This window comes from Nerophis lumbriciformis, linkage group LG29 (assembly GCF_033978685.3).
Source record: "Nerophis lumbriciformis linkage group LG29, RoL_Nlum_v2.1, whole genome shotgun sequence".
Lineage (NCBI taxonomy): Eukaryota > Metazoa > Chordata > Actinopteri > Syngnathiformes > Syngnathidae > Nerophis > Nerophis lumbriciformis.
This window is the reverse complement of record NC_084576.2, coordinates 15,022,501-15,037,457: the sequence shown is the minus strand read 5'-3', so window position 1 is coordinate 15,037,457 and position 14,957 is coordinate 15,022,501. Positions and strand designations below refer to the sequence as shown.

The 14,957-nt window shown below is 41.7% G+C and overlaps 2 protein-coding genes across 2 annotated transcripts in view; one reads left to right on the top strand and one right to left on the bottom strand.

The window, feature by feature from the left end:
- Window positions 1-143: 143 nt before the first annotated feature.
- gpia (glucose-6-phosphate isomerase a) lies at window positions 144-14,094 on the top strand. The gene is made up of 18 exons (XM_061924985.2): window positions 144-374; window positions 1,129-1,219; window positions 1,443-1,511; window positions 1,583-1,702; window positions 7,545-7,628; window positions 7,698-7,844; window positions 7,903-7,974; window positions 8,047-8,091; window positions 8,185-8,238; window positions 8,305-8,365; window positions 8,426-8,469; window positions 8,541-8,693; window positions 9,430-9,559; window positions 9,696-9,772; window positions 13,177-13,305; window positions 13,658-13,733; window positions 13,803-13,869; window positions 13,945-14,094. Exons 1-18 carry the CDS (start codon window positions 256-258, stop codon window positions 14,066-14,068), a joined length of 1,662 nt encoding a protein of 553 aa, XP_061780969.2. The 5' UTR covers window positions 144-255; the 3' UTR covers window positions 14,069-14,094.
- A 220-nt stretch (window positions 14,095-14,314) lies between these two features.
- The window catches only part of mphosph6 (M-phase phosphoprotein 6), a 2,622-nt gene continuing 1,979 nt past the window's right edge, over window positions 14,315-14,957 (bottom strand). The window contains exons 3-5 of the mRNA XM_061924986.2: window positions 14,909-14,957; window positions 14,727-14,827; window positions 14,315-14,650 (exon numbers count right to left, since the gene is read on the bottom strand). The exon at window positions 14,909-14,957 is cut by the window's right edge and continues 42 nt beyond it. Of these exons, the coding sequence (XP_061780970.2) occupies window positions 14,500-14,650; window positions 14,727-14,827; window positions 14,909-14,957 (301 nt within the window). The 3' untranslated portion in view covers window positions 14,315-14,499. The remainder of the gene's footprint in view (window positions 14,651-14,726; window positions 14,828-14,908) is intronic.

Here is a 14,957-nt window from a genome sequence, read left to right as displayed (position 1 = left end):
TGTATTTAGAAGTGGGCGGGGCCACTAAAAGGACGTTTACTCGCCTGTTTTGTGGACACCACCCCTTTAATTGTAGCATATTTCCCTTATTGGTCGGCTCAATAGGGGCGTGCCCTCGGCGGCTCATTGGTTTGGACGTGCGTAGCTGTCACCTCTCCTCACTGCGACTCTTGGAACCAGACCGGAACCGAACACTCGCACGTCGTCGTCGTCGCACATTTTTCTGGGCCGCAGTCTCCGCCGAGCAGGACCGCCATGTCTCTGTCTAACGACCCCAACTACCAGCGGCTGAAGCAGTGGCACCAAGCCCAGTCCGGAAGTCTCAAAATGAGGGACTTGTTCGCTGCAGACCCGGAAAGATTCCGCAAGTTCAGGTAGGCTCAAAAAGCGAAAACGAGAATTTAACCAAATGCCAGTTACTGTTGTTATGTGAAGTTTTTTTTCCTTGCGAATTGGTACTGTGTGCACCACAAGGTCATTGTGGCCATTGCATGTCTAAATGTATTCCTCCTGCAGTGATTTTCTTATCATGGTGACCGAGCATGGGAGACATAAAAACGTGACGTCACAAGTTTTGAGTAAAAAAAAAAAAGAAGAAGCTTCCAGGCAGCTTAATGAACGAGACGAGCTAATGTTAGCTTGATGGCTAAAGTCACGGAGCAGCCAATATTCCATTATGGGACACCAGCAGGAAGAAGCAACGTTCACTTTAATGATTAAAAGTAACACATTAAGTATACAGATTTTTTTTTTTTTTTTATGTCATCCTTCTGTCAAACTTGTTTCATTTTAAGCATCAACCTGTTCGTAAGCAGCTGATTGAAGACGGCACATATACGCATGCGCTGAAGTGCTTGGAGGACGTGTGAGGCTGCACGCGCCAACATTTTCACGCAATAACAATAAGACGGTGACAAAAATATTTTATCAGAACAGAAAATATAATCGTATTCATTCACAACGATAGTTAGCAGGACTTAAATCCTATTTACAGTCATTTGACACTTTTTTACATTGAAAACTAATGATTACTGTGTGTGTGTGTGTGTGTGTGTGTGTGTGTGTGTGTGTGTGTGTGTGTGTGTGTGTGTGTGTGTGTGTGTGTGTGTGTGTGTGTGTGTGTGTCAGTGTGACGGTAGAGACCAGCGATGGTGACATTCTGCTCGACTACTCCAAGAACCTCATCACCCAGGAAATCATGGACATGCTGATCGCCATGGTAACCTCCACCTATTCACCTCACCCTTGACTAATGTGGACAGACAGGAAGTCAGCAACAATTATTGTGAAAAGGCCCTAGAGGCTGTAATGCCGTGTAGACACGAACCAGAATGTCGAAACTCGGCCTGCGCGTGTTCCCACAATAGCGCTGCAACACTTCCTCGTTATGTGTCCTCAGATTAAACCTGAGAGTCATGTGACATGTGTGTTTTGTGTGGTAGGCGGAGTCTAGAGGCGTGAAGGAGGCCCGTGAGAAGATGTTCTCTGGAGACAAGATCAACTTCACAGAGGTGTGCTTGTGAGCTTCATGTGCACGCTCGCATCACGACTGCTTCAACTCATTTTGTGCATGTGCACGTAGGGTCGCGCCGTGCTCCACGTGGCGCTGCGTAATCGCTCCAACACTCCCGTCCACGTCGACGGCAAGGACGTCATGCCGGAAGTCAACCGCGTGCTGGACAAGATGAAAGCCTTCTCGCAGGTGTGTCTGATGCTGCAGTCATCTAATGCTTTTGTCTCGTAGCGATGTATAAAACACACAAAAATATAGCAATGGAGTTTGTTTTCCAGAGAGAAAGTGGTAACGGCGCGTTTTAATTTGCATGAGTGACAGAAGCAGCATTTTTTGTCATCCATTTTGCTCCGAAGTCTTGTCTTGAGAATCCAGTCTTACTCAAGTAATAAACAACAACATGGCATTTTTTATGTTTGAATCAGAGCTGCTCAATAAAATATAAATTTACACCAACATGTGACATCTACAAATTGCGTTTAAAAAAAAAAAAATTTAAGTGCTGCATCAAAAGCCCATATTACTTACTATATTACTTTTATTATTGTGGCCTGGTATAGCCCCGCCCACTAACGGGTACTGGGCCAATGCCCAGTGTTTGTTGGCGCTGATTGTGTTCCCCACAGAACTGTAATCCATCTGTGGTGGTGGGTCAATGTCCAATTTGCATAATTGGTCATCACTCATGCACATGCGACACAGGCTGTCATGTTAGTCTCCTCCAATAAGATCAGAAATAGTCGCTAGGTTTGTTGCGAGTACTTTTTAAAATAAAGTATCTAGAGCAGGGTGTGGCCCTGCAGATCATTTTTTAACGGTCCGCGGCACAATCTAAGAATACTATTTATTAAAAAAAAATAAAAAAAGTGGAATAAAGGCGCTAACAGGCCAAATATAACGTGAAACAGTTCCAATGTTGACACACAGTTGCCTTCAAACTGTTTTTACTTTAAAGGGGAACTGCACATTTTTTTGGGAATTTTGCCTATTGTTCACAATCATTATGAGAGACAAGAACACGTCTTTGTTTTTTAATGATTTTAACAATAAAAATGCTTGAAATATGCGGCTAATGGGAGTCACCGTTGTAGCCTTCAAAGCCTCTAAAACAATTTCAAAACCCTTAATCAACGTTTCATATAAACACTGCAAGTGTGTATATATATATACATATAATATAGTAACATACACCTTTATAACAATATGTAGTATGTTCAATATATACCGTATTTTGATCATTTTAATAATTTCCGGGACTAATTTCCTCCGCACATTGATTTCTGTTTCCATAGCAACCCACGTCTGACTTCTAGCAACAAATGTTTTTTCCTACTGCCGGAATGAAACACGAGTGTGTGTGTTTTCTAATCATGGCAGACTAGTAAACGGACAACTATTTTTGGACAAATGAGGATTTAAAATCTTATACTTTTGAAGCTAAATATACTGCTGCTTATAGAAGCAAGCACAAAGGAAGAATGAGGGGGATGAAAGCGATTTTGACGCTATAAATATGGAGCTTGGAGCCAAGCTATTTCAACATAAATGGAGTGCTTACCCAAAATCAACAGGAAACGTCCCCAGCCAGCTGGAGCAAACAGACAACTGTCCACCGAGTGAGTCACTTTAATATCGACCATGACACATGCAGCTCGTCATGCGTTTTATTACAACTATAGTACATACGCTGTCTGGTTAGCTCAGCTGTGTACAAACAAAACTTGAAAAGTGGGCTAATACTTTACAGATACTGTAATGATTTTTCATGTTTTTTTTAGTGTCGTATCGCAGTGTTGTGCATTGCAAACTCAAACGTGTTTCGTGTTGACGTAAAAGCTATATTATCTCTTGCCTTAGTTAGCTTTTACAGCTAATACCAAAGCACGCCAATGTGTTACTACGCTAGATAAACAGTTCCTCAGTGTTTGCTCTTACAATAACAATGTCGCTACAGTTTGGTTATTATACTGGTTACGGAACGTAAATTAAGTATTGTTGATGGTTTTCGAATGCATTTTTAAACTGATTTAGAGGTAGAATTGATTGCTCCCATTAGCTGCATTGTTAGCCACCTAGAACAAACCGATTTTTATGTTAGAAAGCGGAAAAAACAACAACTTTTGTCTTCCATAAGTATTGTCAACGATATACAAAATTCCCCAAAAAAGTGCAGTTCCCTTTTAAAACTGTCACTGCTCAAAAAATAATAATGAATCAAAATCAATGTTATGAATTATTGACCTATTCTTGGCTCCAAATTACTTTACATCAAATATTACACTTTAAAAAAAATTTTTGGGAAAATATGGCATATTTTGTGTGTTTGCTAGATAAAAAAACAAAGTTTCGTTGGGAAAAAAGGGCATAAAAACAAACACAAAAAACCCTCATGAAAAATAATAAACTTAGAATTGACAGGTCTGAAGTTGATCCAGACCAGGGGTGCTCACACTTTTTCTGCAGGCAAGCTACTTTTCAATTGATCAAGTCGTGGGGATCTACCTCATTCATTTATATAATTTATATTTACTTATTTATGAAATATATGTTTTTGTTAACAAGTTAAAGGTGTTTAATGATAATGCAAGCATGTTTAACACATATAGTTAATATTGTTAAAAAATTTAAGGTGTTTAATGATAATACAAATCAGAGGTGGGACCAAGTCATTGTTTTGCAAGTCACAAGTAAGTCTCAAGTCTTTGCCCTCAAGTCCGAGTCAAGTCCCGAGTCAAGACAGGCAAGCCCCGAGTCAAGTCCAAAGTCAAGACTGGAAAGTCTCAAGTCAAGTCCTAAGTCCTGCATTTTGAGTTTCGAGTCCTTTCAAGTCCTTTTAACCACAGACTAATATATTAACACAGATTGTGTATGCTTTTCAAACGCTGTATTTATTTATTAAAACAAGTGCATTTTAAATTGCAGGAAAGAAAATTGTGCTGACATTGCACTTTATAATAGCACTATTAACCAGTCATTTTAAACATTAACTTATTCCTTTACAGAACAAACACATTGAAAAATAAAGTGCAAATGTACTTATTTGTACAAAAGTGTTAACATTGAAAAAACATGACATATACGTGAACATAACAAAAAAGTTGTACTTTTTATATGTCAGGGCCCTATGCTGCATTGCATTTGCAAAAGACCAAATTAGCCAAGAGTCTGTCAGTCATTTGTGCACGATGGGGGCGTAGTATGATGCCACTATGGCTGAAAACTCGCTCCACTGGAGCACTGGAGGCAGGCACTGCCAAGACTCTCATGGCCACTCGGAACAGTGAAGGAAGAGTCTTCATGTTCAATGCCCAGAACAAAAGGGGGGAGAGAGTTGTTTTGTGTTGGTGCACTACTTGTAAGTGTATCTTGTGTTTTTTATGTTGATTTAATAAAAAAAAAAATTAAAAAAAAAAAAAAAATTCTTGTGCGGACCGATACCAATCGATCCACGGACCAGTACCGGGCCGCGGCCCGGTGGTTGGGGACCACTGAGGTAAACAACCAACAGTATGTCAGAAAGCTAGCTAAAACGGTACACATATTCATAATATAGTATACATTTTAACTGACCTTTATTTTACTATTTTTGTCTTTTTTTAGGTGGCTAAAATACGCGGTGCTGCTGACCGCCGTCTAACGTTACGTGTGATATATTGACTAACGTAACCCTGCTTAAAAAAAATCACTGAACAAAAAGTATGAATAAGGTAGTGAACTGCAACAGATTCCCGTGTTTGCAATAACGTTATAACGTTAGCAGTGAGTTTACAGCCTCACTGATTTAACTACACAGCAAATAAAAGTCACGTTACTTAGCCAATAAACGTTATATTTCATTCAAAACTTACCGTTCTTTGTGCAACTTCAAATGCCGGACGAAGTTGGAAGTTGTTGCCTCTCCATCAGTAATTTTCGAACCGCATGTGTTGCATACTGCAAACCGTTTTGTGTTGACCACCTCGTAATTTTTATACCCAAACAAAATTATTTTAGGTATCATTTTTTGTTCACTGGCGTGTGGTTTGGACATGTCTTCTTCGTTGGTTGTCCTGCAATTTGATTGGATGAATGCTGTGTGATGAAAACAAAGTAGATCTAACTTGATTGGCTGTTGTACTGAGACCACACCAGCTGACACACGCAACGCTGATAGACAAGTACACAATGAAAAATACGGGGCGCTCCCGAATAACTTTTTCATCTTTGGGTTTTGGGGAAAGTAGCAAGTCATGTCAATTCAAAAGGCTCAAGTCCAAGTGAAGTCACAAGTCATTGATGTTAAAGTCTAAGTTGAGTTGCAAGTCTTTTTACATTTTGTCAAGTCGAGTCTAAAGTCATCAAATTCATGACTCGAGTCTGACTCGAGTCCAAGTCATGTGACTCGAGTCCACACCTCTGATACAAGTATGTTTAATAAATATAGTTAATATTGTTAACAAGTTAAAGGTGTTTAATGATAATACAAGCATGTTTAACACAGTTAATATTGTTAAAAAATTAAAGGTGTTTAATGATAATACAAGAATGTTTAATACATATAGTTAATATTGTTAACAAGTTAAAGGTGTTTAAAGATAGTACAAGCATGTTTAACACATATAGTTAATATTGTTACAAGTTAAAGGTGTTTAAAGATAATACAAGCATGTTTAACACATATAGATTCTTTTCTTTCATAAAGACAAGAATATAAGTTGGTGTATTACCTGATTCTGATGACTTGCATTGATTGGAATCAGACAGTAGTGATGATAATGTCCGCATTTTCGAATGGAGGAGAAAAAAAGTCCTCCTTTCTGTTCAATACCACATGAAAGTGGTTGGTTTTTGGCATCTTATTTGTCCAGCTTCCGTACTCCTTTGTATACACTTTACAAGAAATACATTGTCGGCAAACTCCGTAGCTTGCTAGCTTGTGCACGCCAGCTTTCTGAGACTCTTATTTTGGTAGCGCAGGCAGGATGAAGCAGAGCTTTTATTGTGCAACTGTGCAGTCGGTCTTTGGAGTTTTGACGACAGGTACGGCGCCATAGTCTGTTGAAATAAAGTGTTTCTCGCCTTCCAGTCGGTAATTTTAATGAGCTGGCAGCAGTCAGCGTCATCTCAGAAGACCTTCGGGTGCCGTGAATGTCAATCAAGTGACGAAAGTGACGTCATAGTGAAGATTTATGATCGCTCATTTTTAGGACTATTTTTTTAATGCCTGGCTGGTGATCGACTGACACACCCCCCGAGATCGACCGGTAGCTCGCGATCGACGTAATGAGCACCCCTGATCTAGACACTTAAGTGTTGAAAGTAAAAAAAAAAAAAAAAAAGATGACTTATTTTTAACACTTTTATGAATGGGGCCCTTTTGGATCCCCAAGAATTGTTGTGGGGCGTTTTTTGTTTTTTTTAATAATAATGAATTAATTGATATTTGTTTAAAATCAATGGTGTTGTGAATTCTTGACCCAACTAAGGCTCAAATTTCCACACATCAAATATTTCACTTATAATTATTTTTGGGGGGGGGGGGAGAGGGGTAGTGCACATTTTGCATTTTTGCAATAAAAACAGGGTTTTAACAAAAAGAGCATAAAACATTTAAAAAAAATACTCTGTATCAACAGATCTAAAGATTGAAGTGTTTGTATGTGACTTATTTTTAAAAATTTTATGACTGAGACCCTTCCGTGTGCCTGGCACCAAACCTAAGGGGAGCCCTAGGGTAAAAAAAAAAAAAAAGTAGATATTGCATTAACTTTGAAAATGAATAATTTCAAAATGGCATGGTTTGATTTTTCAGTGTGCGGTCCTCAGTGGGGAAAAAACATTGAACAGCCCTGATCTAGAGGGATCTGAATACTTGCAAAATATAGCGACAAGGCTCTTAAGCTGGCTACATGGATCCCTCCTATGTCTTCTTATGCTCTGGCAGACCAGCTGTGTATGGAAGCAGAGTTATGAAGATGGAACAGATGCTACCGAATCTTTTTGTGGTGATTTGTGGTTTTAAAAGGTCGTGACTTGATGCTGTCGTCCACAGAAAGTGCGCAGTGGCGAGTGGAAGGGGTTCACCGGGAAGAGCATCACCGACGTGGTCAACATCGGCATCGGAGGGTCCGACCTGGTGAGTTAACTTTCTGGTCATGTAATAAGTGAACCAATGGGGTTGCTGACTGGCCGGCGTTTCCTTCAGGGTCCGCTGATGGTGACGGAAGCCCTGAAGCCATACTCAGCGGGCGGGCCCAATGTGTGGTTCGTGTCCAACATCGACGGTACTCACCTGGCCAAAACGCTGGCTCAGCTCAACGCCGAGACCACGCTCTTCATCGTCGCCTCCAAGGTGAGCATTTTTTTTTTTTGTGGCTTTGCTCTGTGTTTAACGTTTGCGTTCCCCGCAGACGTTCACCACACAGGAGACGATCACCAATGCCGAGTCGGCCAGGGAATGGTTCCTTCGCGCCGCCGTCAATGTGAGGCTGCGTCACGTGACAGTGAGTCACATGACCGCCGGGCCTCGTTGATTCATTTGTGGTGTTTTTCAGAAAAGTGCCGTTGCCAAACACTTTGTGGCTCTGTCCACCAACGCGGTAAGTTTTGCTGACATCATGGCTTTTTGTCAGTCTTTTTTGTGTGTGTGTTTGTTTGTTTGTGACGCCACGGCGCTCTTGTGTCGTCCGCAGGCCAAAGTCAAAGACTTCGGGATCGACACGCAAAACATGTTCGAGTTCTGGGACGTAAGTTTGCACTCACGTGTTTGCATTCGTGTGGACGTTTGACTTATTCGGCGATGTCGTCCTCAGTGGGTCGGAGGTCGTTACTCGCTGTGGTCAGCCATCGGACTTTCCATCGCGCTGCACATCGGTACGTCGTTGATGTCTTATTCAGTAAAATATTTATTTATTCCCATTTATTCTTTTTTAGGGTTTGAAGGCTTCGAGCAGCTGCTGAGTGGCGCTCACTGGATGGTAACATCATCATTCTACTTTTAGTAGTTTCCAATGATTTGTCATCTTTTTGCAAATGTGCCGTCCGGCAGGACAACCACTTCCGCAGTGCTCCGTTGGATCAGAACCTGCCTGTCCTGCTGGCGCTACTGGGGGTCTGGTACATCAACTTCTTCCAGGCAGAGACGCACGCCATGCTGCCCTACGACCAGTACATGCATCGCTTTGCTGCCTACTTCCAGCAGGTTAGAATTCTTGCCAATATTTGTCTTTTTATGACCCGATATCTCTTTAATGGACAACATCGCTCTACTTCGATTATTTTTAGAGTAGTCAGCATACAGCTTGTATAGCAGTGTATATATTTTTTATCCACTGAAAATGTGTTTAACACACATTATCTAAAATCAGGGATCTCCAAACTTTTTGACTCACGGGCCATTTTGGGTTAAAAGATTTTGGCTGGTGGCCAAGGTGTGTGTGTGTGTGTGTGTGTGTGTGTGTGTGTGTGTGTGTGTGTGTGTGTGTGTGTGTGTGTGTGATTGATTGATTGAAACTTTTATTAGTAGATTGCACAGTTCAGTAAATATTCTGTAAATTTGACCACTAAATGGTAACACCCGAATAAGTTTTTCAACTTGTTTAAGTCGGTGTCCACATAAATCAATTCATGTGTGTGTGCGCGTGTACTGTGATGAGTCCTAACACACTTTCGGGATGACGAGTGCCTTATAGGAAAGTTGAAGGTGATGGAGTGGCCAAGTGTGAACTCAATTGAACACCCGTGGAGCATTCTCAAGCAGCAAAACAATTATAATACAAGCTAGACACCGACTACTCTAAATTTATATAGAACTGTTTCTCGATAATGCTTGTTTATAGAAGCAGAACTTCACTGTGATGGAGGAAGAGTGGCGTATTCTTTTATTGTCATCACACATGTATTATTATTCACTGGGTATGTGTGTATTGCATCCACAGGGAGACATGGAGTCAAACGGGAAGTACATCACCAAAGAAGGAAAACGGGTTAACTACCACACTGGACCCATCGTGTGGGGCGAACCCGGGACCAACGGCCAGCACGCCTTTTATCAGCTCATTCACCAAGGTCTCACACACACACACACACACACACACACACACACACACACACACACACACACACACACACACACACACACACACTGCATATCATTGTTTAGCTTCATGCTAACAACTTCCCGCTGGTGCCATTCCTTCTGCAGGCACTCGTATGATTCCTGCTGACTTCCTCATTCCGGCTCAGTCTCAGCATCCAATCAGAGACAATCTTCACCACAAGGTAACATGTCTCAATACGCTTGACATTTATCAACACTTTGCGCAACATGATTGGGTGGTTGAACCTCCAGCGAGCACGCAAAACAAACTGTGAACTTGACTTATCGAACTGTTGCGTTTTTAGACCACCCCCACCAAAAAATCTATATTTCTTTCCTCAGTGCAGCAGTTTATGAAGTCATCTCACTTTCGGAACATCTTAAAATGTCTCCTATTATGTAATAGTACCGTTTTCAAAGATGTAAAAAAAATCTGTTATTTTTAAGTTGCATCTTTTTATGATGTCAGGCTAAACTACTAACACTAAGCAGAATTGTTTTGGCCCCCTTCCCCCACTTGAAAAAATATATATAACTTTTTTAATTTGTAATGAAACTCGAATATAACTTGCATGTTTTGAACTCAATGGGAAATTAAATTTTTTTTTTTTTTATTGAAACATACATTTATAAACCTTCTTAGTACTTCCTACATAATTTTTACCTCGGATTTGAACCCGGTACCTGTGCCTTACAAAACAAGGGCTTATGCTGTGCGTCAACCTGTGTGACTTGAGGGGAAAGTTGTCCTTATATTGCTGTCGGTGATGGAGCAGGAAGCGGCTAGGAATAGGTTTGTGGTAAAATGTCACATGAAGTGCCCTATCAATGAATTGACTTTTTTTATGCTATTATCTCGTAAAACAAGGCCCCTCGTGGATCACAGCGTCCTGTGCACAGTGCCTGTTCTGCCTTTAGGGCGAGGTGGCCCTACTCTTTCCTCATGGACAGTAGTGAATGGTGAGCTAACCCCCAATTTGCAAAAAAAAATAAGGTTAAAGCTTTACCAACTATCCCTCAGAGAGATGTGGGAGCTGTAAGAAGGTCTCAAGGTTGGCAAGTATGTATATGTGACCTTTTTAAAGGGCCCACCAAATGCTGACGACACTGGCTTCATAGTTTTGGACCAAAATATAACTGGTAAAATTTCCCTCAATTTGGAACCAGCAGTAACTTTTTCTTACAAGTTTTGGCACATTTTGGAATGCCAACCTTTTAAAAATGTGAACGGGTCTGCATCAGCCTGCCTACGTCACCTACAGAAGACCAGCAGCAATTTCATATAGCTTAGTAGGTATGTGTTTTGATAGCATCTTAATCCCGTATAAACATATTTTCACTCAGAATTTGAAGGAATTAGCAAATGTGTCTGTCGTTTCTGGCCTTTCCACCTTCTCCTGGGCTGAAGGGCAGTGTTGGGTTAGTTACTGAAAACTAGTAAGTAGTTACTTACTACCGGTAGTTACTTTATTTAAAAAGTAACTCAGTTACTAACTCAGTTACTTACACCAGAAAGTAATGCGTTACTGTGAAAAGTAACTAGTTTCCCCCCCCTTTTTTTTTTTAAGGCTCCCGTTAATGCCCTTTTAGCCTTCATTTCAGTAGTTAGTGCACTGGAGAATAATACAATCTGTTGATCAACTTGACATGCATTTGCATCACTGAACTCAGAAAGCAATGTGGTCTACATACAACACACAAAGACAAGTTTTACTAAAATGTTATTTTCTTTGTGCTCGACAAAAGAAAAGTATTGAGAATGTCTCCATGTTAAGAAACTCAACTTCTGGCTTCACCATGATGTCTTGTTAGTTGTTATGAGAGTAGCGTATGTGTGTGTGTGTGTGTGTGTGGCCCTTTTAAGATATGACAGCATGTGAGGTGAGTGACGTCAGTGAGTGAGTGGGCGAGAGAGGTGAGGGACCGGCGACAGTGAGTGCGTGCAGGTGCTCTAGCTTGGTGGATGGCTGCGTCCAATAAAGTCACAAAGTTGCAACAAACCGCCGGCCTCGTCATTCACCCTCAGCTGTAAAGACCCACTTCCGGGTAAAGTGAAGGTTGTTAGACCCGAAGTACATAGGCCCTGGAGGAACGTCTCCCCTGCGCCCCTCAACTATGGTCTGGGAGCCCCCCCGGCCCCACCCACACAAAGCACGCCTCTTCTCTGCACGCCTCTTCTTTTCCTTGTGACACAGAAGGAAGACACCGCAGCACTGCAATAAAACACACTCAGATCTTCTGTTTCGAGCCGATACTACATAAAAAATAACGTAAAATAACGCAGTAAGGCATCATGTAGTAACGGTAACGGAGTTACTGAATATAAAAAATAACGCGTTAGATTACTAGTTACCGCCGAAACTAACAGCGTTACAGTAACGCATTACTTTGTAGTCCCAACACTGTTGAAGGGTGGCATGGGTGTGTGAAAGATCGAGGATTATGCCGTTGAACGAAGACTACTTTATTGGACAATCAAACGTCTCGGCAGGTTCTGCAGCATGTACACCTGTGGGGAGAATTGGCTCCTCCATGCCTCTAAGCCTGTGCTCCTTGGCCTTTTGACTGTTTAGAGTACCAACCAGAGGTAAAGCTCGGGTCACCGGGCCAATACAAAAGAGACCATCTCCTGAACTGGGGTATCTTATTTTCATATCATAACCCTGACAGCCTGACTTTCTCCATATTGTGTTTTGCTTCCTGGAGGACGACCCTGTTGTCCATCTGTTTAGTTTTGGCCATTAAAGTATGAAGCATAAAACTGAATGTTTGCTGACAGAAGCGTTAACCTTTTCCATTACACGGCAACAGATACTGCATGTCTACATCTGCTAGATGCATTGTTGCAAGTTGTAGCAATACAATAGAACTGACCCGCACAATATGACTGAAACCAAGTAAGTGAGTGTAATTTGCTGCGAGGATTTTGACTTTATAGAAGGGTTTTGGTCAGCGATTTTGACTTTATAGAAGGGTTTTGGTCAGCGATTAGATGGAAAATATTTTTGCAATCAAGCCAAATTTTTTCCTAAAATCAGGAGCACTTTTTTGAAGGCAAAAAGACTGCGAAAAAACAGAATGAAAAGCAGACCCGATACTCTATTATAAAATAGGCCACCAGTATTGGAATTTGCGTCCTCTTATACTGATGTTTTCCTCAAGATGCTTAAGGAAATGCTGAAAGAGCATGCGGAGAAACAGTTTATTGTGATTTCTACGGAAGAGGACATTTATTTTTTGCTCAAAATGTTAACCTTATCAATTTTGAAGTAATCATGGCCACAAAAAACATGCAATTAAGTTATCAAAATAATTGTATATTCCTTTATCCACACAGTCTGGAGAAACGGTCTCCAGTTCTGTAGATGATGTCCCACCAAGAGGGCATTGGAAAAGAGTGCGTTCCAAGTACAGTTAGTTATCTACCCATTACTCAAAATAAATGTTTCTTATGGGAAGCGTAAAATTCATAGAGTATTTGTTAGTGAAAGGCCACTATTAGTCCTTCCTGGAACATTATAGCGGGGAAGTGTTTCTATAATGGCATCTTGATCAGTTGATTGCAATCAATCCTGCAATGTTGCAGATCCTTGCTGCCAACTTCCTGGCCCAGACAGAGGCTCTGATGAAGGGGAAAACGTCAGAGGAAGCTCGGAAGGAGCTGGTGGCCAGTGGTTTGTCGGGTGCCACTCTGGAGAATCTTCTTCCTCACAAAGTAAGACCAAAAGAAAAGTATTGAGGATGTCTCCATGTTAAGAAACTCGACTTCTGGCTTCACCATGATGTCTTGTTAGTTATGAGAGTAGCGTATGTGTGTGTGTGTGTGCATCGGAGGATGCGTCTATCTGATGGTGCCACTCTGGAGAATCTTCTTCCTCACAAAGTAAGACCAAAATAAAAGTATTGAGGATGTCTCCATGTTAAGAAACTCGACTTCTGGCTTCACCATGATGTCTTGTTAGTTGTTATGAGAGTAGCGTATGTGTGTGTGTGCATCGGAGGATGCGTCTATCTGATGGCAGTCGCCCAGCGTCATGTGACTCAGCCTGTGTTTTCTTACTTCTAAGGTTTTTGAAGGGAACAAGCCAAGCAACTCCATTGTCTTCAAAAAGCTGACTCCCTTCACGCTGGGAGCTCTAATCGGTGAGTCCACCTTAAATAAATGATGACGCCAATCCTTCCCGATGGTTATTGACAGAACTGTCCTCTCAGCCATGTACGAGCAGAAAATCTTTGTGCAGGGTGTCATGTGGGGCATCAACAGCTACGACCAGTGGGGGTAAGTTTGTCTTCAGCCATCGTGGACACGTAGCTTACATAACACTGCTGACCTGCGTTGTGTCGTGAACACTAGTGTCGAGCTGGGAAAGCAACTGGCCAAGAAGATCGAACCGGAGCTCAAAGACGACTCTGCGGTTCTCTCTCACGACTCCTCCACAAACGGCCTCATCAACTTCCTCAAGAAGAACTTCGCTTGAATCCTTCCACAGAAATCATTCATCGCCATTCCTGCGGCGTCCTTATCGGCTTGATCTGTGACCCCCTCACCCCACCTTCCTTTGGCACAGCGTCTTTGGTTTGTGTAGTCCAGTTTCACGTGCACATGTTACTGTAGTCCGCTTTTCACAATAAAAGTTGTCCATCTATGTGACGTGGGAATTTCTCTGTGGTTCTTTCGAGAATACTCAACTTGTACTTTTATGCTGAAAGAAGCGACAGATATGTGAACACTTGCCGTGTTTAATAAGCCACGCCCCCTCGCCTACACTTGAGCAATGCTGGGATCTTTTCTGGTGGTCACACAAGCAAACAAAGTGTAAAAAAAATAGTCGCTGACACAGGAAGTTTAAACCTCCGGTGTCAGCAGCAGTCCGTTACTCAAAAAGATTAAAATTTTAAAATAAAGTCGTCAGTCAAGGTCTGGCTTCAGGAACATCTTCTTTGCTTGGTTTGTTTTCACAACATTTTGATTGACGTCTTGGTCATCCTCGTCGTCTAAATTGACCATTTCCCGCTTCTTGGCAAACTTCTTCTTCATGCTTCCCACTAAACTCTGGTACCTGAGGGACCGTTAAAGGCGTCAGCTTGTCTTCATACTGTCTAAAATTGAAAGGCAGCAGAGAGAAGTCTACGCACCTGAGCGCCATCTCCTCGTCCGTCACATCCGTCAGCATTTGGCCAGCGTTGGGATTTACTTCCTGTTTGGCCTGGTTTGGATTCATGAGCGTCATCAGTTTCTGAAACCAGAAAAAATAAACCAAACATGGCATTTAGACAGGTGCATAGCAATGTTTCTGTCTTCTTCAAACCGAACTGACCTCGACTTCTGGGTTGAAGCCTTTAAAGGACATGCGGCCATACCGAAGC